Below are 26,730 nucleotides of genomic sequence, written 5' to 3' on the forward strand. Positions count from 1 at the left end.
ATTGCCAGAAATCATCCTCCCTTCATGTTGTTCTGTTACTAATACTCGTGAGTGTACTGTGAAAAAGGTACTGTTTTTCCTTAGGTATATCTTACAGATTTCTTTTAGACTCAGGCCACAGTTGAATGTTTGTGAATTTCCATATTGATCCCCCAGTCTGATGATATTATAATATTTCAAATATTTTAGATATAATTTTTATGTATTTTTAATTGTGTTTTAGATGAAGGTTTACAGAACAAACTAGTTTCTCATTAAACAGTACATACATTGTTTTATGACACTGGTTAACAATCCTATGACATGTCAGTATGCTCGTTTCTCAATCTTCAGTTCCCTGTTACCAGCTTTCCTGTCCCCTCTTGCCTTCTAGTCCTTGCCCCCGAGCTGGTGTGCACCTTTACTCTCATTTTGTTTCATGGGCCTGTGACTCATCTTTGGCTACAGGGTTAACCTCAGGAGTGACTTCATTACTGAGCTAAAAGGGTGTCCAGGGGCCGTATTCTCAGGGTTTCTCCAGTCTCTGTCAGGACAGTAAGTCTGGCCTTTTTTTGTGTGTGTGTGCTTTAAGTGAAAGTTTACAAATCAAGTCAGTCTCTCATACAAAAATATATATACACCTTACTATATACTCCTAGTTGCTCTCCACGTAATGAGACAGCACACTGTTCCCCACTGTCTATTTTCGTGTCCATTTGCCTAGCTTCTGACCCCCTCTGCCCTCTCATCTCCCCTCCAGAAAGGAGATTCCCACATAGTGTCATGTGTCTATTTGATCCAAGAAGCTCATTCCTCACCAGTATGATTTTCTATCCCATAGTCCAGTCCAATCCCTGTATGAAGAGTTGGCTTTGGGAATGGCTCAGGTCCTGGACTAACGGAAGATCTCGGGGCCATGATCACTGGGATCCTTCTAGTCTCAGACCATTAAGTCTGGTCTTTTTACAAGAATTTGAGGTCTGCATTGCACTGCTTTCCTGCTCCCTCAGGGGTTCTCTGTTGTGTTCCCTGTCAAGGCAGTCATCGGTTGTAGCCAAGCACCATCTAGTTCTTCTTGGTCTCAGGCTGATGTAGTCTGTGGTTTATGTGGCCCTTTCTGTCTCTTGGGCTCATAATTACCTTGTATCTTTGGTGTTCTTCATTCTTCTTTGCTCCAGGTGGGTTGAGACCCATTGATGCATCTTAGATGGCTGCTTGCTAGCATTTAAGACCCCAGAAGCCACTCTCCAAAGTGGGATGCAGAATGTTTTCTTAATAGATTTTATTATGCCAATTGACTTAGAAGTCCCCTGAAACTATGGTCCCCAAACCACCACCCCTGCTACGCTGGCCTTCGAAGTGTTCAGTTTATTCAGGAAACTTCTTTGCTTTTAGTTTAATGCAGTGTGCTTACCTCTCCTGTACAGTGTGTTGTCTTTCCCTTCAACTAAAATAGTTCTTATCTACGATTTAATTAGTGAAAACCCCTTCCCCCCCACCTTCTTAACAGTCAAAGAATATTTTCTTCTCTGTTTAAACTGTTTCTTGAGTTCTTTTAATAGTGGTCTCATGTAATATTTGTCCTTTTGCAACTGACTAATTTTACCCAGCATAATTCCTTCGGATTCCTCCATGTTGTGAAATGTTTCGTGGATTCATCATTCTTTATCAATTGATAGTATTCCATTGTGTGAATATACCCTAATTTATCCATTCATCCGTTGATGGGCACCTTGGTTGCTTCCATCTTTTAGCAATTGTAAACAGTGCTGCAGTGAACATGGGTGTGCATATATCTGTTTATGTAAAGTCTCTTATTTCTCTGGGGTATATTCCAAAGAGTGGGATTGCTGGATGGTATGGTAGTTCTATTTCTAGTTTTTTAAGGAAGCACCAAATCAATTTCCAAAGTGGTTGTACCATTTTACATCCCCACCAGCAGTGTATAAGTGTTCCAGCCACTCTACATCCTCTCCAACATTTATTATTTTGTGTTTTTTGGATTAATGCCAGCCTTGTTGGAGTGAGGTAGAATCTCATTATACTTTTGATTTGCATTTCTCTAATGGCTAATGATCATGAGCATTTCCTCATGTATCTGTTAGCTACCTGAATGTCTTCTTCAGTGAAGTGCCTGTTCATATCCTTTGCCTATTTCTTAATTGGGTTATTTGTCTTTTTGTAGTTGAGTTTTTGCAAGATCATGTAGATTTTAGAGATCAGATGCTGATCAGAAATGTCATAGCTAAAAATGTTTTCCCAGTCTATAGGTAATCTTTTTACTGTTTTGGTGAAGTCTTTGGATGAGCATAGGTGTTTCATTTTTAGGAGCTCCCAGTTATCTAGTTTGTCTTCTGGCGTTTCTGCATTTTTAGTAATGTTTCATATACTATTTATGCCATGTATTAGGGCTCCTAGCATTGTCCCTATTTTTTCTTCCTTGACCTTTATTGTTTTTGATTTTATATTTAGGTCTTTGATCCATGTCAAGTTAGTTTTTGTGCATGGTGTGAGGTATGGATCTTGTTTCTTTTTTTTTTTGCAGATAGATATCCAGTTATGCCAGCACCATTTGTTAAAGAGACTGTCTTTTCCACATTTAACTGGCTTTGGGCCTTTGTCAAATATCAGCTTCCCATATGTGGATGAATTTATGTCTGGATTCTCAGTTCTGTTCCTTTACTGTCTGTGTCTGTTGTTGTACCAGTACGAGGCTGTTTGGACTACTGTGCTGGTTTAATAGGTTCTAAAATTAGGTACAGTGAGCCCTCCCACTTTGTTCCTTTTCAGTAATGCTTTACTTATCCAGGGCCCCTTTCCCTTCCTTATGAAGTTGGTGATTTATTTCTCCATCTCATTGAAAAATGTCATTGGAATTTGCATTGGAATTGCATTGTATCTATAGATCGATCACTTTTGGAGAAGACATTTTTACAATGTTAAGTCTTCCTACCCATAAGCAAGGTATGTTTTTCCACTTATGTAGGTCTCTTTTGGTTTACTGCAGTAGTATTTTGTAGTTTTCTTTGTATAGGTCTTTTACATCTCTGGTAAGATTTATTCCTAAGTATTTTATCTTCTTGGTGGCTACTGTAAATGGTATTGGTTTGGTGATTTCCTCTTCGATGTTCTTTTCGTTGCTGTAGGGGAATCCAACAGATTTTTGTATGTTTATCTTGTATCCTGATACTCTGCTGAACTCTTCTATCAGTTTCAGTAGTCTTCTTGAGGATTCCTTAGGGTTTTCTGTGTATAAAATCATGTCATCTGCAAATAGAGATACTTCGACTTCTTCTCTCCAATCTGGCTGCCCTTTATTTCTTTATCTAGCCTAATTGCTCTGGCTAGGACCTCCAGCACAATGTAATAAGAGTGGTGATAAGGGCATCCTTGTCTGGTTTCCGATCTCAAGGGGAATGCTTTCAGACTCTCTCCATTTAGGATGATGTTGGCTGTGGGCTTTGTATAAATGCCCTTTATTATGTGTAGGAATTTTCCTTCTATTCCTGTTTTGCTGAGTGTTTTTATCATGAATGAGTGTTGAACTTTGTCCAATGCCTTTTCTGCATCAATTGATAATATCATGTCGTTCTTGTCTTTTAAGTATGTGATGGATTACATTAATTGTTTTCTAATGTTGAACCATCCCTGCATACATGCTATGAATCCCACTTGGTCATGGTGAATTATTTTTTTAATATGTTGATGAATTCTATTCGCTAGAATTTTGTTGAGGATTTTTGCATCTAAGTTCATGAGGGATATTGGTCTGTAATTTTCTTTTTTTATAGTGTCTTTACCTTGATTTTGTATCAGGGATATGCTGGCTTCACAGAATGAGTGTTCCGTCCTTTTCTATGCTCTGAAATATCTTTAATAGTGGTATTAACTGTTCTCTGAAAGTTTTGTAGAACTGTGCAGTGAAGCCATTCAGGCCAGGGCTTTTTTTTGTTGTTGTTGGGAGTTTTTTAATTACCTTTTCAATCTCTTCTCTTGTTATAGGTTTATTTAGTTGTTCTACCTTTGTTTGTGTTAGTTTAGGTTGGTGGTGTTTTTCTAGAAATTCATCCGTTTCTTCTAGGTTTTCAAATTTGTTAGAGTACAATTTTTCATAGTAATCTGATATGCTTGTTTCAGTTTTAGTTGGGTCTGTTGTAATATTGCCCATCTTATTTCTTAATTTGGGTTATTTGCTTTCTCTCCTGTTTTTCTTTTGTCACTTTGTCCAGTGGTTATCAGTTTTTTTTTCAAAGAACCAGCTTTTGGTCTTTTTAACTCTTTCATTGGTTTTTCTGTTCTCTATTTCATTTAATTCTCTAATTTTTATTATTTGCTTTCTTCTGGTGCCTGAGGATTTCTTTGGTTGCTCTCTTTGTGTTTGTTTAAGTTGTAGGGATAATTCTTGGATTTTGGCCCTTTCTTCTTTTTGGATGTGTGCATTTATTGCTATAAATTGACCTGTGAGCACTGCTTTAGCTGTGTCCCAAGGGTTCTGGTAGGAAGTGTTTTCATTCTCACTGGATTTTGTGAATTTCTGTATTCCATTCTTAATGTCTTCTATAACCCAGTCATTTTTGAGCTGGCTATTGTTCAGTTTCCAAGTGTTTGATTTCTTTTGCCTGCTTTTTCTGTTATTGATTTGTACTTTTATGGCCCTGTGGTCAAAGAAGATGTTTTGTAATATTTCTGTGTTTTGGATTCTGCTAAGGCTTGTTTTATTATCTGATACATGGTCTATTCTAGAGAATGCTTCACACACATCAGAAAAGAAAGTATACTTGGCTGCTTTTGGGTGGAGTTTTCTGTATATGTCTGTGAGGTCAAGTTGGTTGATTGTGGCATTTAGATCTTCTGTGTGTTCGTTGAGCTCCTTTCTGGATGTCCTGTCCTTCACTGAAAGTGGTGTGTTGAAGTCTCCTACTATAATTGTGGAGCTGTCTATCTCACTTTTCAATGCTGTTAAAGTTTATTTTATGTATCTTGCAGCCCTGTCATTGGGTGCATAAATATTTAATATGGTTATATCCTTCTGGTATATTGTCCCGTTAGTCATTGTATAGTGTCCTTCCTTATCCTTTGTGGTGTATTTAACTTTAAAGCCTATTTAGTCATGGTGTTTTTTTGTGAGTTAGAATTTTGTTCTACATTTTCCTCCAGCTCTGTCTGGGACCCTCTGTTGTGATCTGTGTTAGATCAGTCAGTGGTGGTAGGGTAGCTGGTTACCATCTAGTTGTACTGGACTCAGTATGGTAGTTGTGGTCTATTAGTCCTTGGGACTAATCTTTTCCTTGTATCTTTAGTTTTCTTCATTCTCCCTTGCTCCCGAAGGGGTGAGACCAGTGGAGTATCTTAGATGCCCATTCACAGGCTTTTAAGACCCCAGATGCTACTCACCAAAGTAGAATTTAGAATATTTTCTTTATAAACTATGCTATGCCAGTTGAGGTAGATGCTCCCCAGATGTGGTCCCCAAAGCCTTTAGCTCAGCAGTTTGGTACCTCAGGGAGTTTGGATGTGTCTGTGGAGCTTCCATGATTTGCCTTGTAGAAGTTGTGCCAACTTCTCCAGTATTGTGTACTGTCTTACCCTTCAAAGATGCCACTTATCTGTTGTCTGTTTAGTGCTTTTCCATCCCCATCCCTTCCCTCCTTTGTAACCATCAAAGATTGTTTCTTTTTGTGTGTAAACCTTTTCATGAGTTTTTATAGTAATGGTCTCATACAATGTTTGTCCTTTTGCGATTGACTCATTTCACTCAGCATGATGCCCTCCAGATTTATCCATGTTGTGAGATGCTTTGTAGATTCATCATTGTTCTTTATCGTTGCGAAGTACTCCATTGTGTGTATATAGCAATTTATCCATTCACCTGTTGATGAGTATCTAGGTTGTTTCCATCTTTTTGCTATTGTGAATAATGCTGCAGTGAACATGGGTGTGCATATATCTATTTGTGTGACGACTCTTTATATCTTTAGGATATATTCCTAGGAGTGGGATTACTGGATCATACGGTATTTGTATTTCTAGCTTTCCTAAGAAGTGCCATATCATTTTCCAAAATTGTTAGATATGATTTTTTTATTTACTTTAATTCTTGATTTGTTTGGTTTTGAATATACAGTATAGTCATGGAGTTCATAGAGTGCAAAAGGTGCAAATCGTTACCGAAAAATATCTCTCTTAACCTTATTCCTCAGTGGACCAGATCTCCTCTCCAGACATATTCAGTGTATAAAAAGCAAAGGAATGTATGTTTATATTTCTAAGCAGATGATAACTCAGTGTACACATTGTTTTCTTCTGGATTTTTTTTCTACTCTCATCCCATATAATACGTAATGAATTTATTTTTTTAAAGCTGCAGGATGTTGTTCTTATAACAAGTCGTAATTAATTGAACCAGTCCCCAATTAATTGACGTTTCAATTTTTTTCACTTTTTGCTAATTCAAACTTTACTGTAATTAATAACATTAAGATGTCATTTTGTCTCTCTGAGAATCTGAAAGATAGACTTTTAGAAGTACGGGTGTTTATATTGCAGTATCTTTCAAAATTTTAATTTGTACTTGATAGTTATTATACTAATATACTATTAATAGCAGACATAGAAAAGGCTCGGAATTTCCTTAGTATTTATTTTACAGTGGAATACCTACTGTAACCTCCATGTTGCAAGTGTGTATCACCACTCAGAATGTAGTCATTTTAAAAAAAATAATGGGAGTAAAGTATGAATTTCTGTATGAATTAGTTTTGACTCTAGGAAGAAAATATAGATAGTCCCTTAACATAAATAAAACTGTGTTTCAAAAGGTGAATTTTAGCTTGATTATGTGGAACTTGCAATGCATTTTTCTAGGTTTCGGAGTACTATCAAATTTATAATTGTAGCACACGGGAGGGATAGAGTTGAGAGGGACATTTTTACTGAATAAATAGTGTTTTGTGTTATATTTTAAATGTCCCTATCTTTTTGGAGATCCATATTGAAACATGTAATGGTGGGAATGATATGCTGTCTGGGAGATGTTTTAAAATTACATGGAAATAGGGCAAAGGATGGAGGGATAGATGAAACAAGATTGGCCATGAGCTGGATGATAGGCACATGGGGGTTCATTATACTGTTTTTGTGTAAGGTTGAAATTCCCTATAATAAAATAGGAGTGAGGAACAAAGAGAATGATAAATATGTGGGTAAATCTAAATGAACAATGACTTTAAATATAATGGTAACAATGCCATATGGAATTAAATACTTCCATTAAATTAAATTATACAACAACAATAAAATATTACTTCGGATGGAGGTAGATGAAAGTTATTTCCTTTTACTGTCTGGGAGGTTGAAAAAGATATTAATTACCTTTGGATTTTAATAAGTTATGAGTTCATATTTTTAAAATAATGTAAAACATAGAACAGGCAGTATTAATAGAAGACAAAAAGCCCCCTTGCAATTTATTTCTTGAAGATTTGTCTTTTCGATTTTCCCACAGTCTGCATTTTGCTGATTCTCTCTGTGGTATGGTTTAATATGTTCCTCTAACCTCTGTATTTCCTCTTAATTGGTAAAAACCCACGCTGTCAAGTCGATTCTGACTGGTCATGCCCCATGTATGTCAGGGTAGAACTGTGCTCCATAGGGTTTTCAATGGCTGATTTTTCAGAAGTTGATTGTCAAGCCTTTCTTCAGAGGCTCTTCTAGTTGGAGCTAAAGGCTTAATTAGATTCAGGTTTGATTCTGCTCCCCAGCCCTTCAGTACTACTTCATAAACAAAACAAAAAAAAAAACCAAACCCAGTGCTGTTGAGTCGATTCTGAGCAACCCTATAGGACATAAAAAAAACCAAACCAAACCCAGTGCTTTCGAGTCGATTCCGACTCATAGCAACCCTATAGGACAGAGAACTGCCCCACAGAGTTTCCTAGGAGTGCATAGGTGGTCTTATTTTCTTTTAGGTGGAGGCCCAAAATGCCTACTTTTGACTTTTCTTGACATTAGCATTGTTAAATAATGAAGGTAATAAATGCTTTGGAGAAAATAAAGCAGGGTTAAGGAGATGGGGAATGTTGGGGGGTTCTGGGTTTAAATAGAGTGATCACAGTAGATCTCACCAAGGTGGGAGCATTTGAGCACATACCTGAGAGAGTGAGCCATGTGTCTATCTGGGTAGCTGCTGGTTTTCACTCAACGGTGCTGTTTTCGTTTGTGCTTGGCTATGTTTACTGATAGCTGTTCCTCAAAAATTGTATATGGGGACTCTTTTATACTATTGTAAGGTTTTTATTCTGTATGTGAACTTAGTTCCTTCCTCCAAAGAAAATTTGATTTTGCTCATGTCAGGTGCCTAGGAGCTTGAAGTTCCTGGTCCATAAAGCTGCGAATCCACAGGAGAGCCCAGCCAGTGCCCACAACTTCTCAAGGACTTGTTATTTCACTTTGTGCGAAGGCAGCTTTCCCTTTGGTCTCCTGGAGGTAGAAATGGTGATGCTGGGGATGTTCGCTTCTGAGAATACCTGAGAATACAGCCCTTTGGGGCCCTCAGTTTAGTCATCTTTAAATTTCTGTCATCTTTGCAACAACAAATCCAAAAACCAGTTACTCTCGAGTTGAATCCAACTCATGGCGACCCCACATGGATGAATAGAACTGTATTCCATTGGGTTTTCAATGGCTAATTTTTCAGAAGTAGATCGCCAGGGCTTTCTTCCGAGGCACCCCAGGTGGACTTGAACCTCCAGCCTTTCGGTTGAGCTGAGTACATTAACCATTTACCAGCATCCAGGGTCTCCTCATACCAATAGGACCACCAAGAAATCCTCAGGACAAAATCAGTTTCAGTGCTCTATTTCTGCTACTTTTTGGATTGTAGCTCTTTTCCATTACCACCTTGTCTGTGCTTTGAGTCTTTTAAGGAGGTTTTAAAACATTCTATACAGTATTTTTTAGTTGTTTTCAAAAGGAGGTTTGGGCAGAGTAACTAAACTTGCCATTATAAGGAAGGGTTGTTTGAATTTTTGCTTTAAAATGAAAAACTCTTTTGCCCCCGAAATTCCAGAACCAGGCAAGTAGAAGTATGAACAAGGGTTAAAAGTCTGTATAGTAGGAATGATGTTCCTGTTAGTACTCAAGTCCTTTGGGAGAATTCACCATTTTGATGAAAAAGGAGAAAACTCTGTAATTCCTCCTTGACGAGGGGGACCTTTTTTTTTCTAAACAACTTCATTCAGTGTATAATTTACATGCCATAAAATTCACCCACTTGACATGTACAATTCAGTGAATTTCAGTAAATTTACTAAGTTGTGGAACCAGCACTGTAAACAAGTTTTAGAATATTTCTGTTGTTGTTAGGTACTGTCCAGGTGATTCTGTCTGACTCGTATGTCCCCATGTAACAGAGGAGAACTGCCCCATAGGGTTTTTTAGGCTGTAATCTTTAAAGGAACAAATCACCAGGTCTTTCTTCTGCAGAGCCACTGGGTGGGTTCGAACCACCAACCTTTTGGCTAGTGCTTAGCTACCTGGAGGGTTGAAGTGAGAATTTGAGATTCATGCATGTTACATGTCTGAACAGTATCTTGCACATTGTAAACTCCTTTTATTCCCTGTCATTTCTTTGATCTTATTTTTGTTTTTGGTGTTTGAAAGCTTAGATGGCATGTCTAGTGTGAGTATATTAAAGACATAATCTGTTTGCCCAAGAGCAGAAGGTAATTACCATTGACTAACAAAAAAAAAATTTTTTTTTTTTTGTTAATCATAGATAGTTATGTATTTTTTCCAAGATATGTTTTGGCTTATTTGTTTTCTTCAGAGACGTTTTTATTTGGGGAAAGTATTTAAAATAATTATGTGGTTGTTGTTTTAATCTCTTTTGAAATAGTTGGCTTGGGGAAGACCCTCCAGTTTGGGGCATTTTTAGGTTATCTGTCTAACATAGAAAAGTAAGAAAAATTTCCAACAATTGCCAGGTGTTAACTAGCCCCATAATTATTTTGGGAGATCTGTAGGGATGTGATTTTGATAACCATTTCAGCTTCTAACATTAACGTAAATTTTTTTTTCTAACATTAACTTTTAATAATGAAACTAAAAGCTATATTAAAAAAAAAAAAGCCCTATTGCTATCGTGTTGATTCTGACTCATCGCGACCTTATAGGACAGAGTTTAGTAAAGTAGCATGTTAAGTGCATTAAAACTTGTACAAAGTTTTATAGGGAAGTTATAATAGATGTTGTTTCACCATTAATTCAAAGAAAAATGGTGTTTTGATACTTTGACCATAAAACATGCCACTTAAAAAAAAAAAGGCCCCAAGTTCTATAATATTATCGTATTCTCCTGTCTCTGACATACATGGCATTTTTTAATGTCATTGTGATGATGGTGTACATTGTCATTAATTGTGTATATATTTTTTGACGATTCTGTTTAGAAATATATTTTTCAATTTTCTAGTGTGAAACTCATTCTACAACGTATGATACTAAATCGATGAAATGTTCGTAACATGCTTTTGAAATTCATGCAGGTAGTGCTGATTTGGTAAATATTTTCTCTAAAATGATTCAAGGAGATGTTACTTAAAATAACCCATGGTATATTATATCAGTTTACTTGATTTAGAATTTATATTTTTTATGTCAGTTTACTTGGTTTAGAATTTATATTTTTTATGTTAGGTATGTGTTAGTTTTATTTGTACAAGTATCAGTAACTGTAGGACACTAGTTTTAATTTAACACTTTCCTTAAGATTGGGTGATGTGTGTGTGTATAGACGAGTGCAATTTCTCTACCCATCCCCCTTTTTGTATGAGAACCCATAGCAAAATCAGTTTTGAGTTTCTTAGAGCTTAAGCCACAGTTTTTTGTTTTTTTTTCTACGTGCTTTCCCACCTCTGTACCTTTGGGGGTATAGGGATAGATCCATGGCAACAGTCCGTGTTTCTGTAGCTTGTTGCTTAACACTGAACTCTTCTTTTAGCTGTGCGGTCAGAGAAGAAACGCCTTAGGAAGCCAAGCAAGTGGCTTCTGGAATATACTGAAGAATATGATCAGATATTTGCTCCTAAGAAAAAACAAAAGAGAGTTCAGGAACACACGCACAAGGTATGTTTCATCATTTCAGCAAGCTTTCAGTGGTCCTTTTAGAATACTGCAGCTTTGCCTTCAGTGTCATATTTTGTCTCCACCAGGCAATAATTTCCTTAACTGGGGATCTTGCTTTTTCAGTTTTTTATCCTCAGCTTCTAGCACAGTACATAGCATATAATTAATTATTCAGGGAATAAGTTAAGTGAGTCAACGTATTATGTGTGTGTGTTTCTTTCAAAGAATATTTAATGATTTAGGAATATTGTCATGATATAATATTAAGTGATTTACACAGGATATAAAATATACAGTATGACTCATCCTAATTTTTAAAACAATTTTTAAAAATTTGTAATTTAGCCTTGATGAGAGGGAATTTTGTTTTAAACAGTTTTATTCAAGTTATAATTTACATACCATAAAATTCACCCACTTTAAGTATACAATTCAGTGATTTTTAATAAACTTCTAAATTGTGGAACCATCAGTATAAACCAGTTTTAGAATATTTCTGTTGTTATAATAGCTTAGTTGCTTTATTTGTAAGTTCAGGTTCTAAACTGAAGTACAGCCATGTGCCGCATAACGTCCGTTTGGGCAACGTCTGACCACGTGTATGCGTTGGTAGTCCCATAAGGTTATGATAAAAACAAAACAAAACCCAGTTCTGTGGAGTCAGTTCCAACTCATAGCAACCATAGTTGGACAGAGTAGAACTGCCCCAAAGAGTTTCCAAGGAGCGCCTGGTGGATTCAAACTGTCGACCCTTTGCTTAGCAGCTGCAGCATTTAAGCACTATGCCATCAGAGTTTTCCAAGGTTATAGTAGAGTTCAGAAATCCTGACTGGAGAAGAGGACGTAGTGAACACAGCAGCTTCCTGCACACAACATATGTACCTCATGTCTGTTGTATATAAAGTGATTGTGCTGCCAGGTGTGTAATGGTATAGTACATATATAACCTATATACACACATAAGTCTTAACAGTCCTGATAAACACCTGTGTTACTGGCTTATGTGTGTACTGTACTGTACTTTCTATCGTTACTTTAATGTGAACTTCCCTGCTTAGAAATAAAAAGTTTACCATATGACAGTATATGCTTCAACTTGTAGGCAGCAGCATCCAATCTTGTGTATCGCGCGTCTCTTGAGTTTTGTAGCGTTATCTCTCTGTTTAATTTTCTTTCAAAAATACTACCATGAAGTGTATCATGGCTCCCAAATATGCAAAACCACTGCTAGTGATAGCAGCAGCAAGAGGCAAAGGAGAAGTATCTATTTGGAAGTGAAAGAAAAGGTTATTAAACAACACGAAGGTGGAAAGTCAGTGAATGCTATTGCTCACGCTTTGGGCACGTCTCACTCAACTATCATGACGATCCTCAAAAACAAAGAAAAAATTCCACTGAAAACCACAAGGCTAATGAAAATATGAGAGGGACCTATATCAGATATGGAGAAATTGCTAATGACGTGATTGAGGACCAAACAAAAGCAAATCCCTCTCAGCATGTTGACGATTACCACCAAGGCATGAAGCTTGTTCGAGATGCTTAAAGAAGAAACAGGACCAAACTACAATATTGAGTTTAATGCTAGCTCTGGGTGGTTCAAGCGCTTCAAACAGCGTTTTCCACTGCATAAAGTGATAGTGAGTGGTGAATCTGCGAGTGCTGATATGAAGGGAGCAGAAGAAACCGTGCAGTGTTTTCATGAGTGTCACAAAGTAGTGCATGTGTTTGTTATCACGAACCGTTGTATTTAACTCCAATTTTTAATATAATAGGCTTTATGGCAGTTCATTCTTAAGTACGAGTTTCCCGTAAGTTGGACGTTTGTGACCCAGAGACTGCCGATAATACATATATTACCGCATCACATAATGTTCTGTTTCACAGAATGTATCATGGACATTAAGCAACTCATGACTGTATTTTGAACTGAAGTATTTATCTGAAGTACCTTAAAGTAAATTAGAGACATATTGACGTTCTACCCCTAAATGCTTTAATATGTACCTCTAAAATAGAGAACGTTTTCCTGAATAACCAATTCAACATTATCACATGTAATAAGACCAATTTATGTAATACCAGTCCGTATTCAAATACTCTCTCTCATTCCTCAACCTTTACCTTTGGTTTATCCAAACCAGGATCCAGTCAGTATAGGACTACAAGTTATTCTGTAATACCATGTAATATCTGGTTATGTCAGAATTGACTCAACGGCACTGGGTTATCTGGTTATTATGTCTCTTAAATCTTTTTAAATCTAGAACCAAAAAAAAAAAAAACCCCAACACCAAATCCATTACCTTCAAGGTGATTCTGACAGTCCTCTTTTTTCATGACCCTGTGTGTCTTACCACAGAGAGTGGGATGTTCACGTGGACTGTATGCCTTCTGAATTTCTGTGATTGCTTCCTTACGAGTGTCACTTAACTTGCTTTTCTATCCCCTATATTCCCTGTTAAGTTGAAATTAGAGCTAATAGTTCAATAGATTGAAGTTAAACATTTTTAGGTCGACTGCTGTATCAACATACTGCATAACCTTAGAAGATACATAGTATCTAGTTGGCCATTGTGGTGACTACCTGATTTCTTCTCATTTTTAAGTTAGTTTTACCCCTTGAGCAGGAAGCAGTATGTGTGTAATTACTTTGGCTCCAAAAGGACATCCTATTCCCCGTCAACTATTCCCAGAGAGTTTTAACATCAATTGAAGATCCTTGCCTATATCAGTAATTTCATTAGGGGTTACAAAATGAAGACTTTCAGATTTTGTTATTTCTTTTACTTTTATTAATTGGCATCCCCCCTCATTTACTGAACTTTTTTTTTGTCCTGAAATACTCGAAAGGCAGAACAAGTGCTTATTTCTTTCTCATTCATGACCAGTTTTAACATTAAGGAGCTCGTTATTAGCTGTTTTAATTGGTGACGAATTTAAAGGAGCTTTTTTTGTTTTTGGATTATCGTTATGGACTTAATAATTTTTATAGGTTCAGTATATATCAGTCAATTGCATTATTCCTTTTGACAAACTGCACTCACTTTGGGCTTGTAGATTCTATTTTTATTTTTTGCTCTCAGGTAAGTTCCCGCTGTGAAGAGGAAAGCCTTCTAGCCCGATGTCGACCTAGTGCTCAAAACAAACAAGTGGATGAGAATTCTTTGATTTCAACCAAAGAAGAGCCTCCAGTTCTTGAAAGAGAGGCTCCGTTTTTGGAAGGGCCCTTGGCTCAGTCGGAACTTGGAGGTGGACATGCTGAGTTGCCACAGCTGACCTTGTCTGTGCCTGTGGCTCCGGAAATCTCTCCACGGCCTGCCCTTGAGTCTGAGGAATTGCTAGTTAAACCATCAGGTAAGGTGGGGATGGGATCTCTGGATATACGTGGGTGAGCTGAGAGGAAGCAGAAGATTTCAGTATATTTTGATGGAAAGCCAGTAGTGTACCCATATCTCTATATAACAAACTACCCACTTTTGCCCTGGGAAATCTCTAAAGTACTAACTGATTGGATATAGTTACTGACTGTGAATTAGTGGCACACTCTCAAGGAAACAGGTTTTAAAACTCCTATCCTTGTTCCGTTGTTGCTCTTCATTATTGTTGTTGAGCCACCGTGTGAATCAACACCTAGGGAAATGGGGGTCTTGTGAGGGATACCGCACACTAGTGGAGCAAGCACGTGAAACCTGTGCTTCGGGTATTGGCTCCACCGATCCTTGTGTTACTTAGGGAGGTACTTAACCTTTGACCTTCTTTCCTAATCTATAAAATAACCTATTGACCCATTGCCATCAAGTCAATTCCAATTCATAGTGATCCTATAGGACAGAGCAGAACTGCCATATAGGGTTTCCAAGGAGCAGCTGGTGGATTGAGATTGCTCACCTTTTGGTTAGCAGCCAGGCACTTAACTACTGTGTCACCAGGGTTCCCATCTATAAAATTGAGATCATAATGAAACAGTGTAATGTAATTTACCTGACACACAGCAGCTGTGTTAATATTCCCTCGAAGTTAATTACCAGTTGCTTCTCACTTTATCTTGCTTTATATAACGTGTTACATGGTGAGGGTTAGAATCTAAACATACAGTCTCTAATGCAACTTTTGACTATTTAATATTGTAGTCAGCTAAGGAATGTGAAGAATTCGCCCCTGTACCCCTTTAAAATTGGGGTATAACTTTTTTTTATGTTCCTAACAGTAGTTTTTGATGTTCCTCCTTTAAAACAGCATCCCAATTGTGCTTAATCAATCAAGGCAAAAATCACGAGACTTTGAAAAGAATAGTAAAGATAGTGACTATTTCAGCACCTATTATGTGTCAGACCCTGGTATGAGGCTCTTTTATGTAATTTCTGAAAAGAGTGCCCTTTTATATAATTTCTTATAGCAGTCCTTGTTACCTGGTGCCATCTAGTTGATTCTAACTTATGGCGACCTCATGTGACAGAGAAGAATTGCCAAATAGGATTTTTTAGTCTGTAATCTTTATGGGAGCAGATCATGAGGTCTTTCACCTACAGAGCCTCTGAGTGGGTTTGAATTGCTAACTTTTCAGTTAGCCAAACAGTTGTTGTGCCACCATCCTCCAAAGTACATAAGTGCCTTTTATTTATTTAGGGGAAGAGCAAAAATTTTAATCTGAGTCCATTTGTGCTGAGAATCCAGGCTTTACTTCACCTCACTTTTCCTTCTTGTAATTGCCCTTAACACAGATTAATTGCTATAAAGGCAGTTCTGCCCTTTGAATTTCTTCCTTAGTTCTTTTGTGATTAAAAATGAATAAGGAAATAGTGTCATAACTATAGCCTCACATTAGATTTTATCTCCATTGAGAACTCTGCTTGTTTTGATTATTTTATATTAACTAATATTTTAAATAAATAAATTTCTACCCTGCCCCTCTGATGAGAACACATCAACAATATTTTGACTTATTTTGTGGGGGGTGTGTGTGTGTGTGTGGAGTGTGTGTGTATATGTATATTTCAAATTAACTTGTGCCCAGATTCTAAATCATCTGATGAAAGATAAATGTGTTTTAGGAAACTATGAAGGTAAGCGTCAGAGAAAACCAACCAAGAAACTTCTTGAATCCAATGATTTAGACCCTGGATTTATGCCCAAGAAGGGGGATCTGGGCTATTCTAAAAAGGTATGTTGTTTTAGTCAATTTTAAAATAGGATTAAATACTGTCCTGGGAAATACAGGATTAAAAAAACAATACTTTCATTAATATTTATAACATTCCCGCACGTGTACTTAGAAGTTCCAGAATGTCAGTACAAATGATTTGTCTGAGAGACCTTATATTAAAAAGATTAATTTTGTACCTGCATGGGCATTTGTATGAATTGGTTTCAGATATTCTCTTAAAATGAAAATGAAACAAGCTTTTAAGCCTGTTTTCATTACTGCTCTGGTCTCTTCTTACCTGACTTCACTTCTGTCTCTACCAGCCACTGACCTTATAACAGCTCAAAAAAGGCCCAGATTAGCTATAATCCAGGCAGAAATATTTTGAATTAAGTTTCTGAGTTTGCTAACCTGCTCTTCAGTAGCCAAGAAAGGGTCATAGCTGGAAATAGAATGGATAATGTCTGAATATTGATTCCTTACAGAATACCTTGCTGCCCTTAATGTGTGAAGAGTAATCAGGGTAAAGGTCAGAAATTCAGGTATAGAATGCACAGATTTCCTTTATCAAAAATTACTTGAAATTATTTTCCTTAGAGGAAAAAATACAGATTGTAATCAAACCATAAATAATTTGAGGTTTTTGACTTCTGTTGTTAATTATAGCAGACTTTTGTCCTGTAATTTTATAATAAGACTCCGAGTTTTGTTTTCGTTAGGTATCCATCCATCTGGGTTAGCATGAAACCGTAAAATTTAATTATTTGTGCTTCATACTTTAAAAAAAGTAGCATTATGTCTCACAATTCCATTTTTCCTCTCAAAGCAGTCTTATGACATGAGAGTTTTAATTATTCTTAGGCTTGTTTCCTACCCTCCAGACTTTCTTTGCAGTTTGCACAGTCTTCAGGAACAATCTCATCTACAATTCGCCATTCTCTCTTTGTACCTTATATTCTTGTAAGGCTGTTATCCTCCTGTGCAGTGCTTTTTTTCCTGGCTTTACCTTTTTCAAATCTTAACCATATTGCAAGATTGTTGAAGAGATAGATGGGAAGGGCAAGGGAAACAAGGATTCAGTTGGTTATTTTTGGGCATGGAAGTGACATTTGCAATTAGATGATAAATTCAGTAATATTGTATAAGATGAGTCATGGGAGGATGTTGCAATACTGCTGGAAGTGAGGTGACGAGAAACTTCAAAGAAAGTAGAAATTAGGGCCAGGTAAGTGAATAAATAGAAAGGATAAGATGAATTCTCGATAGTTTTGAGACTGGTTTACTTAAAAATTGTGCTCATCTGTCTAAACTTCTTTCAGTCGCAGTTTTCCTATCTAAAATGTGACTCGTTATATTTGTGGGTTAATTTTTTTTCCTAAGCAGTTAAAGTTTTGGAAAATTATGATTTAGCTTATATACTTATATTTAATATATATATATAGGCTAATGTACCCCATAGTGCTTTTTAAAAAACTGAGATACAGTTTCCAGCAGTAAAATGTACAGATCTTAATTGTTCTGTTTGATGGCTTTAGACAATTGTCTATACCTATGTAACTACTACCCAAAACAAAGTACTGTATATGTTTATTAACCTTGCAAATTCTCATGTGCACCCTTTCAGTCAATTCCCCACTCTGTCAGAGGCAATACTTTTTTATTTCTGTCACCATAAATAAGTTTTGTTCTTGGACGACACACACACACACACACACATATATATATATATATGGAATCATACATACCAAAAAACCAAACCTGTTGCTGTCGAGTCGATTCTGACTGATAGCAACCCTATAGGACAGAGTAGAACTACCCCTAGAATTTCCAAGGAGCACCTGGTTGATTTGAACTGACGACCTTTTGGTTAGCAGCTGTATCTCTTAACCAGTATGCCACCAGGGTTTCCATGGAATTAAACATATACACATGTATACACATACATACAGTAAAGCCTGCGAAAGTTGGAACCTGTGTAAAGCAGAAACCTGTCAGAGAAGGAAAACTCACATGTTTTCCACTAATAGAGAGCAATAGAAAAGTGGTAGGACTGCACCCTGTCGAAGGCGGAAAACTTGGGAGACCTGGAAAAACATGACAGTCCCAGTGAGTTCCGGATCTGACAGGTTTCACTGTATATGGAACCATACACACATACCCCATTGCCTGTTGAGTCAATTCCAATTTCAACTTACGGCACCGCCATGTGGGTCAGAATAGAACTGTGTTCCATAGGGTTTTCAGTGGCTGATTTTTCAGAATAGATCTCCAGGCCTTCTTCTGAGGTGCCTTTGGGTGTACTCAAACCTCCAGCCTTTTGGTTAGGAGCCCCGTATATTAACCATTTGTGCCACCCAGGGATGGATATGTATTTTTTTAACCTGGCTACTTTTATGCAACATGTTTTTGAGATACATCCACAATGATGCTTATGTCAGTAGTTCTTTCTATTGCTGAATAATATTCCATTATATGATTATATTATAGTTTTCTAATTCGTTCTCCCATCTATGGTCAACGCACATTTGGGTCATATCCCCCCCCCCCGCCCCGTTTTTGAGGCTGTTATGAATAAGGGTCTGAATATTCTTTCCAAGTCTTTTTGTGGACATATGTTGTAATTTCTCTTGGTGTAAATATTTAGGAGTGGAATTGCTGGCTCATGCGTGTTTAACTTTTTAAGAACCCGTCTTAACCAATTTTCAAAAATGGTGTGCAACTCTACACTCCCTCTAGCAATATATGAGCATTTCATTTGTTCCATGTCCTTGTTAGCATTTGGTATTGTCAGATTCAGTTTGGTGTCAAGTGTTCACTCGTTATGGTTTTAATTTGTATTTCCTTAATGCTGTTGAGCCCCTTAGATTGTGCTTTGTTAAGACTATTCTGCATTTTTGTGAAGTGACTTCACATACACTCATATTCTTCATTGGGCTATTTATCTTATGGTTCATTTTTAGGAGTGATTTATATATTTGGGGTATAAATCCTTTGTCAGATATGTACTGTGAATATTTTTCTCAGTCCGAGGCTTGCCTATTTATTTTCTTAATAGTACCTGTTATGAGAAGAAAATTTTAAATTTATTGATTTGTCTTATGTGAGAAATTTCTGTCTACCCCATGAACACAGAGATGCTTTTAGGAGCTTTATGTTTCTGGGTTTCATGTTTAGATCTTTGTTCTGTCTTGAATTAATGCTTGTGGAGTAAGATGGAGTTTCGAAGTCCCCTCCCCATGTGGGTGTCTGATTGTTCTGGTACCACTTGTTAAAATATTCTCTGATCTCCCTTCTCCTTTTTTAATGTTTCTTGTCTGTTATTAATTATTGGACATAATTAATAACTGTCACTGTTGAATTTTAGCTTTTTGGGGGGAGAGAGGTGGCAGATTGGCAATAGAACAAGAGAAAACCAGACAGTGGAAAAGGGAATGAATATGGGCCAAAACACTGGGCTCTTGTCTGTTTTAGGAGTCAATCCTGCCATCTTACTTTGTCAGCTTTACTGTTGAAGTCCTCATTACTCTGAGATACATTTTGTCAGAAGTTTGAAGCCCATCTTGGCACTAAACCATGGATTACTAGGCAGGTCACCCATTCTGTGGATGGGTCAATCAGTGGGTTAGAAAGAGAAGGGTTATCTGCTGAGGCTGTGGTGCCTTAAGAGTACACTGGCTTAATGCATGTTCATAGCAGACCATATATGTAAAGTAAGTTGCTGGCATCTTAATCACGTCCTCTGAGGCTCTTAAAAACAAAGTTCTACAGTCTTTTTCAGTCTTAAGCAGAGTGGATGGATTATTTTCATGTAGTATGAATTTTGTGCTGTTATTTCTGTTTTAATTTACAAATTCAATGAGGTTAGAAATGAGGAATATTTCCTGCATCATTCTCTTGACAGTAGTTTCAGAACATTCTAATTATTGTGCTCCACATCTTTTGGGTGACTATTAAGCAATGAAGTATAAATTGGTTACCTAAATAATGTAGATGCTGCTTTTAAAAAAATTTTTCAAATCTATTTTGAGAGCTTGGCTAGGAGTCTTTTTTTCATTTCACTGGATGGCTAGCATTTGCCTCTTCATTTGACTCGTTAAGACCGTGATCTACACTGAATGTGAACAAAGTTGTATTCTTGTGGTTTATTAGTATATATAATGAACGTTCTGAAACTCGTAGTTATATTTTGTCTTGTTTTGGTCTCATACTTTGGGAACTTTACAGCAAGAATAGCATCCATTATATTGCCTTTTGTGGCCACTAAATTTTGTTTTATAGTCATGATGATTAATATTATCATTCCCATAGGAGAAGACATTTTCTTGGAATGGATCTAATTCATATAAGCATCAGTAGTGGATGACTAAAATGTGTAGGCAATTATTCTTGATGTATAAGGGTTTTGTTTTGAATTTTAATGTTACTTTAGATGAATTTGAAGTTACTTAAGTTGGAAAGACATTCCATGTTTCATGGCTGTTTAATATTCAGATTTCATCGAATAAATAAGTCCATCTAAAATCTAATGGTTGTAAACAAGATTTTAGGAAGGTGATTTTTAAATACAGGGTGGGATGGGATAGAACTGAGTTGGTAGTCCTCTGAGTATATACCCTTCTTCTTCTTCTCCCACTTCAATCAGAGCAGTACTCTGTATCTGCGTGCTTTATATATTGGGAATCTCTGGGTAAGCTGTTAGTGTACTACTATTCTTTTAATTGTGAAAAGCAGTCAGGACCCTGTATCTGTGGCATTAGATAGTTCAGTTTTTGGCATATAAGGCAAAGGTTTTATTTACCATTCCTCTGTAAAACATGTTGCACTTTACTTATTTGTAGTGTTATGAAACTGGCCACTTGGAGAATGACATTACTGAATCATGTGGCGCAACTCATTCTAAACAGTTTGGTGAAGGTGAGTATTTTTGAGATTTAAAAAATGCAACGTAGAAATAAAGAATGAAGCACCTTGTCAGTCAGCTAAAAAAATTGTTGTTAAGCATATAAACAAGACCAGTAAGTTTGCAGGTTCTAAGACTTCTTTGCTCAAAATATGATTCCTGAAACTATGCATGACAGTAGAAAATTATATTGTTATTTTTAGGCTTTATGCTGGAATCAGTTGATTAGAATTAGAGTTATATTGGAGTAAGGAAATACTTGGAACAATATAGCAAAATCAGCTTCCTGATTTTCCTATTAATCTAATTCTCCAGACTACATCATTAATTTCTTGGCTTTGAGTCCTCTCCCCCGCCACCCCCCATCCCCTGTAGAACAGAAAGTATGGAGTCTGCGTTAAGAGAGAAATTATAAATCATGAGACAGCCTTTCACTAACAGTCTTAGTTTCTTCTGTCACCCTTAATCAGTGAACATCTGCTTAAAAAAGAGAGCTTATATTTGAGACTATTCCATTGTGGTTCCTGCTTAAAAGCTTGGGAATCTTGGTGATTTGATTTTGCCCACAGGAAGGATGGGCAGCCCTTCACTCAAGAACAGATAAAATAGTAGTTTGAGCACTTACTGTCTACCAGGTCCTTTGTTTAACAGCCATTATCTCTGGTCCATCTAAAGAATGACAAAGGTAGGGTAGTATCCCTGTTTTATAGAAGAAATATGAAGATGAAACAGGTGGCAAGGTTGGGGAACTGCATCCTGCCTGACCAAATTAATTGCCACAGTATCGTGTTGTTATCCACCCCAGATTTTCTCATCAGTTATTTCTACCACTTCGATCAGATGTGGTCTGCCAGTGAAGAATATCATGGGGAGATTATATTTCATGTGGTTTTAGATGGCACACTTTGTATGTGTGTGTATGTGTATATGGTGAAATATATGTAACAAGTCATTGCATCCATTTTTATGTGTACAGTTCAGTGATATTTACTATGTTGAGATATCACACTTACTGTAACCCAAGCTAATTAAACTGTCTAGCAATATATTAGCTTATTTTAACCTTGTGGACAATTATAATTCCATAGGCTGGTTTATTTGCTTGCTTTTAAAATAAACCGCTTTCAGAATAATGTCATCTCTTTCCTATACTTCTGTACTTCGTTTTTTTTGTAAAACCAACAACCTGAACTTTATCCTTTTTAAATTTTGTCTGAGTGTTCCAGCTCATAAGAAATTTGAACCTTCACTTGCCATCACATTAACTCTCCCTTTGATAGCAGAGCTTTCCATCTGGGTCAGACGGACCCAAAGGAGCACTGAGCAGTCTGATAACTAGCAAAAATATCCTGGACCATTTCATGAAATACCTCTTTAGATTCCTCTTGTTTTTATACAAAAGAGATGAAATGTGGATAATAATAGAGAGGGACTGAAATTGATTTTTCTAAGCATGCTAGAGGAGACCAAGCATTCATTTTATATTGTTGACTATTTAATGATACACTAACCCAAAAACCCACTGCCGTTGAGTCAGTTCCGACTCATAGCGACCCTGTAGGTCAGACTAGAACTGCCCCAATGATACGCTACTACTGCATAAATATTCTTTAAGCTACTATCTGGTGAGGGATGTATTTTTCTCCCCTCCTGTAAGCCAGGTCTTAAATATTTCAACCCTTCATCTTAATCCTTAAGCCATGTAGTGGCACAACTTTCTGTCTTTAATCTTGGATGCTAGGAATTAGTATCTTTTCCTGACTGGTAAATGCCTTTCCTCTCCATCCAAAGAATATTAAAGCACTTTGGGAAACTAGAAGGTCTGTCATTTCTGTCATATAAAATGAAATTGCTTTAATAACCTGTACACATTCTTTTTAATTATTATGAGTCAGAGTTTATATGTGGTGATTTCTCCAACTAACTATGTAGTTATGGGTAAGTTTTTTCTTCTTCTATGAAGTAGGAGAATTAAATAGTTGTTAAAGTTGGTTTTTACTCTAACATTTCATAATTCTGTGATATCCCTTTATTTGAGGATGGTAAAGACATGTGAGTAATTAGCCAGTGAGTAATACCTGTTTTCCTGTCTTAGGTACTACCAAGATGTTTGATAAACCAAGGAAGCGAAAACGTCAGAGGCACGCTACAGCCAAGGTGCAGTGTAAAAAAGTGAAAAATGATGACCGATCAAAGGAGACTGCAAGCTCAGAGGTATTACTCAGTTCCTGATCTTTTGATCTTCCAAAGAGAAGCTACTTTTCATAGGAGAGGCCACATCTTTCTTTCCCTTGAGTTTACTTAAGAACAGTGTTCTTTTGTAGTAGCTAATAGCACTAAGGAATCCTGGAGAGAAGGGAGAGCTTGATTTAGTGAAAATAAATCAAGGAACACGTGGGAAGTGTGGATATGGCCTTTTAAAAAGATCACATCCAATGCTGTAGGTGTCAGTAGTTCATCATTAAGTAAACTTGTTCCTCAAACCACAGAGCCAGACTATGAAGTAACCATATGATCTGAATGAACATATTACCCTTTAAAACTTGAGCCTGCTATGATTAATGGGAAAAAATAATTTGCTTATTTCTTGAGATCATCAGCTGCTTAATTTTAGGATAATGTTTGCAAACATTGACCTTCAAGAAGCAAAGATTGACTTAAAACCATTTCCTTGCAGAGCATCAGTGCAGTCATTGATGCTATTATCTCTGGCTTTCCAATACAGGTTAAAGGAGAGTTAGAACAAGTTAGGTCAGCATCACGCATTATGATACAGAGTGTTTCTTTCCAGGATAATTTGAATAGAATGCCCAAGGGGGGGCATTATTTAGGAAACACTGATCTTGGAAGGACAAATAAGTAATCAAATAAACTTAAGAATGTTTTCTCTCCCTTAGTGAAACCTTAAAATGGAACAGCTCAAAAAGTTCCAGTGGAACAGCCTCAGAGCAGTTAGTGGCAGGGCATGAGGCGCCCACTACCCGCCCAATCACAGCAGGGTTAGAACTAACATTGCATGCAGTCCGCCCGCGTGATTGGCTGAACATCTGTAAGTGCTTAATGGCTAGACAAATAGCAGCCCAGAGGGAGGGGGTCAGATGGAGGAGACATCAATAATGCAGATGTGGGACATTATTTTTTCTCTGCAAGGGAGAACTGATGACACACAGGACGGCGGCAAGCCCCAAAGAGGCCATTGAGGAGGGCGTAGAGCATGACCATGGGATGCCTGTGTCTAAAAGAATGCAAGGCGAACGCGGTGGAGGAGCTGCACTCAAGGAGAATGTTTGTCAGGTAGAGAATATTCTCTCAGTTGCATTTTGTCTGCATGTTTAATATCGTGGTTTCAATGGAGTCACATATTTCAAATATTTCACTCTTTCCCCTTCCCACAAAAAGACAGAGAAACGAAGAGAAGTAGTTTAGTGTTTGTGAACTACCTGCCTTTGTAGCCAATGAGTATATGCTCTGAAGTAGGTCTGAGATGGGAGATGTGAATCTGTTGTCACTCAGTCAAATACAGTCTCCTGTACCTCTATAGTTTGAAAATCTTTGGGTTTCTAAGGATATTTTCAAGAATAAATTTAGCTTTGAGATTTTTTTTTCCTGCTTTAAAGTAATGACATTAGAGAACATCACTATATTTTCCCATTTATTTAATATATTTATATATTGTTTACTGTGTTAAGTATTGTTCAAACTTTATTAACGTTTCATCATTTAATCATCATAAAACCTCATAAGGTAGAATGCCGTTATTATTCCCATTTTACATATGAGGAGACTAAGTCAGAAAGAGGTTAAAAAAAACTTGCCTTTAAGTCACATAGTAAAGCCAGGATTCAAACCCAGGCAGTCTGGGCTTAGAATCTTAACCATTGCCTCTCTGTGAGATGTGACTCCACTTTATTGTTAAAAAGCATTTATCTGACTTTGGGAGTAAAGTCAATTAAATGAATGCTTAGAGTGTGTTCTCTTTTTATGGTCTTTATTTACCTATGTAAATTCTTAAAACCCGGCGTATAAAAAAATAGAGAATATTAGCTCTTTTTTTTTTTTTTTTTTTAATTGAAACAACTGAAATTAAACTAAGTCCAGAATATGTTGTTATGGTCAGTACAATTTCATCTGTGTTCTCTTTTTATGGTCTTTATTTACCTATGTAAATTCTTAAAACCTGGGGTATAAAAAGTAGAGAATATTAGCTTTTTTTTTTTTTAATTAAAACAACTGAAATGAAACTAAGTCCAGAATATGTTGTTATGGTCAATACAATTTCAGCCCCATCTCTTTGTATATTCATTTTCATTGTTAGATAAAGAAGGCTGATGATATTCACACCAGCCCCCAAACACAGTGGGGGCTTCAGAAACTTATGCTTATTATTTACTGAGTGAGACAAGTTAGGGTATAGTATGTTTTAAAAGGATTATGAATAAAACACGAAGTCGGGTAACCTTATAACCTTATGGTCCTGGCTTGACTGGGCAAGTCTTTGTTTAAAGCTGCTTGTGCTGGTATAATTATTAATAGCACCTTCTTAAATTCAAGTATCTCATAGCATTTGGTTAATTTGAAAAACTTATTCTCAATTTACTATCATTGAAGTTTTCCTATTTAAGTGATAACAGTGAATTTGTTTATTATACATGAAAACTGATATCTCTGGCACTCTGAATATACAAAGCAAAGTACTTAATAACATTAATGTCTTTTGTCAGTTTTTATGTGTGAGTAGTGGATAATGGGACAGCAGGGAGCAAGACGACTACAGGTTGATTAAGGCTCTGAGGTTCCCTCTAAATCCCAGGCTGCCTCACTGGCCTTTCTACCCACAGCTCTCCTACTCATTTGTTTATTTCAGCTTTGATGTTTTTAAGTAGTCTAGATCTGTTCTCTTTCTTTGGGTTCCTAAAGATAGTAGAACTTGCCTGGTGTCCTTACCCTTTCATGTATTCCAGAATAAGTATAAAGTTTTTTTTCCTTCCTTCCTTTCATTTTTTTAAAGCATTTTTCTGCAAATCACCATAGGTCAACAAGGCAGGGTGTTAGAGTGGTGAAAAGAAACATGCGTTCTGAATTTATAGAATTTTTGTAATTCTAATAATTTCTTCAGAGTAACAGACCCAGATCCTTATTTTCTAAGTCCCTGTTTAGGTGGGAGCCCTATGGTGCAGTGGTTAAGAGCTCGGCTGCTAACCAGAAGGTCAGCAGTTCGAATCCATCATTCATTCTTTGGAAATCTTATGGGGCAGTTCTGTTCTGTTCTGTAGGGCGCTGTGAGTTGGAATTGACTCTGCGGCAACGGGTTTGGTTTTTGGTTTGATGTGTCTTGGGTGATGACGTGTCCTAGGAGAGATCATCTAGGAAAGGTTTCATATTTTAAGGGGTTGCTGAGACCTTAGTAGGAGTTCTTTGGGGGATTGTTATGACCCAAGTCCAGTGGCTTGAACCACTGCAGTATCCTCCTGTTTTGTCTCTTCTGTTCTTGCCTGTGACTCTGTCAGAGGGATCTTTTTTAAAAAACGGTCACCTGATTTGAGCCTTCCCTTGGTAAAGCCCTCTAATGGTACCGCTTTGC

At 36.9% G+C, this 26,730-nt stretch overlaps 1 protein-coding gene across 8 annotated transcripts in view; it reads left to right on the forward strand.

The window, feature by feature from the left end:
- NSD1 (nuclear receptor binding SET domain protein 1) overlaps positions 1 to 26,730 on the forward strand; it is a 209,389-nt gene that overhangs the window by 121,502 nt on the left and 61,157 nt on the right. For all 8 annotated transcript variants that reach the window (XM_023551797.2, XM_023551818.2, XM_003404684.4 and 5 more), the window contains 6 exons: positions 10,979 to 11,103; positions 14,190 to 14,460; positions 16,158 to 16,267; positions 21,088 to 21,163; positions 23,245 to 23,363; positions 24,300 to 24,443. In XM_023551797.2, the coding sequence (XP_023407565.1) occupies positions 10,979 to 11,103; positions 14,190 to 14,460; positions 16,158 to 16,267; positions 21,088 to 21,163; positions 23,245 to 23,363; positions 24,300 to 24,443 (845 nt within the window). The remainder of the gene's footprint in view (positions 1 to 10,978; positions 11,104 to 14,189; positions 14,461 to 16,157; positions 16,268 to 21,087; positions 21,164 to 23,244; positions 23,364 to 24,299; positions 24,444 to 26,730) is intronic.

Source organism: Loxodonta africana, chromosome 2, assembly GCF_030014295.1.
Source record: "Loxodonta africana isolate mLoxAfr1 chromosome 2, mLoxAfr1.hap2, whole genome shotgun sequence".
Taxonomy (NCBI): Eukaryota; Metazoa; Chordata; class Mammalia; order Proboscidea; family Elephantidae; genus Loxodonta; species Loxodonta africana.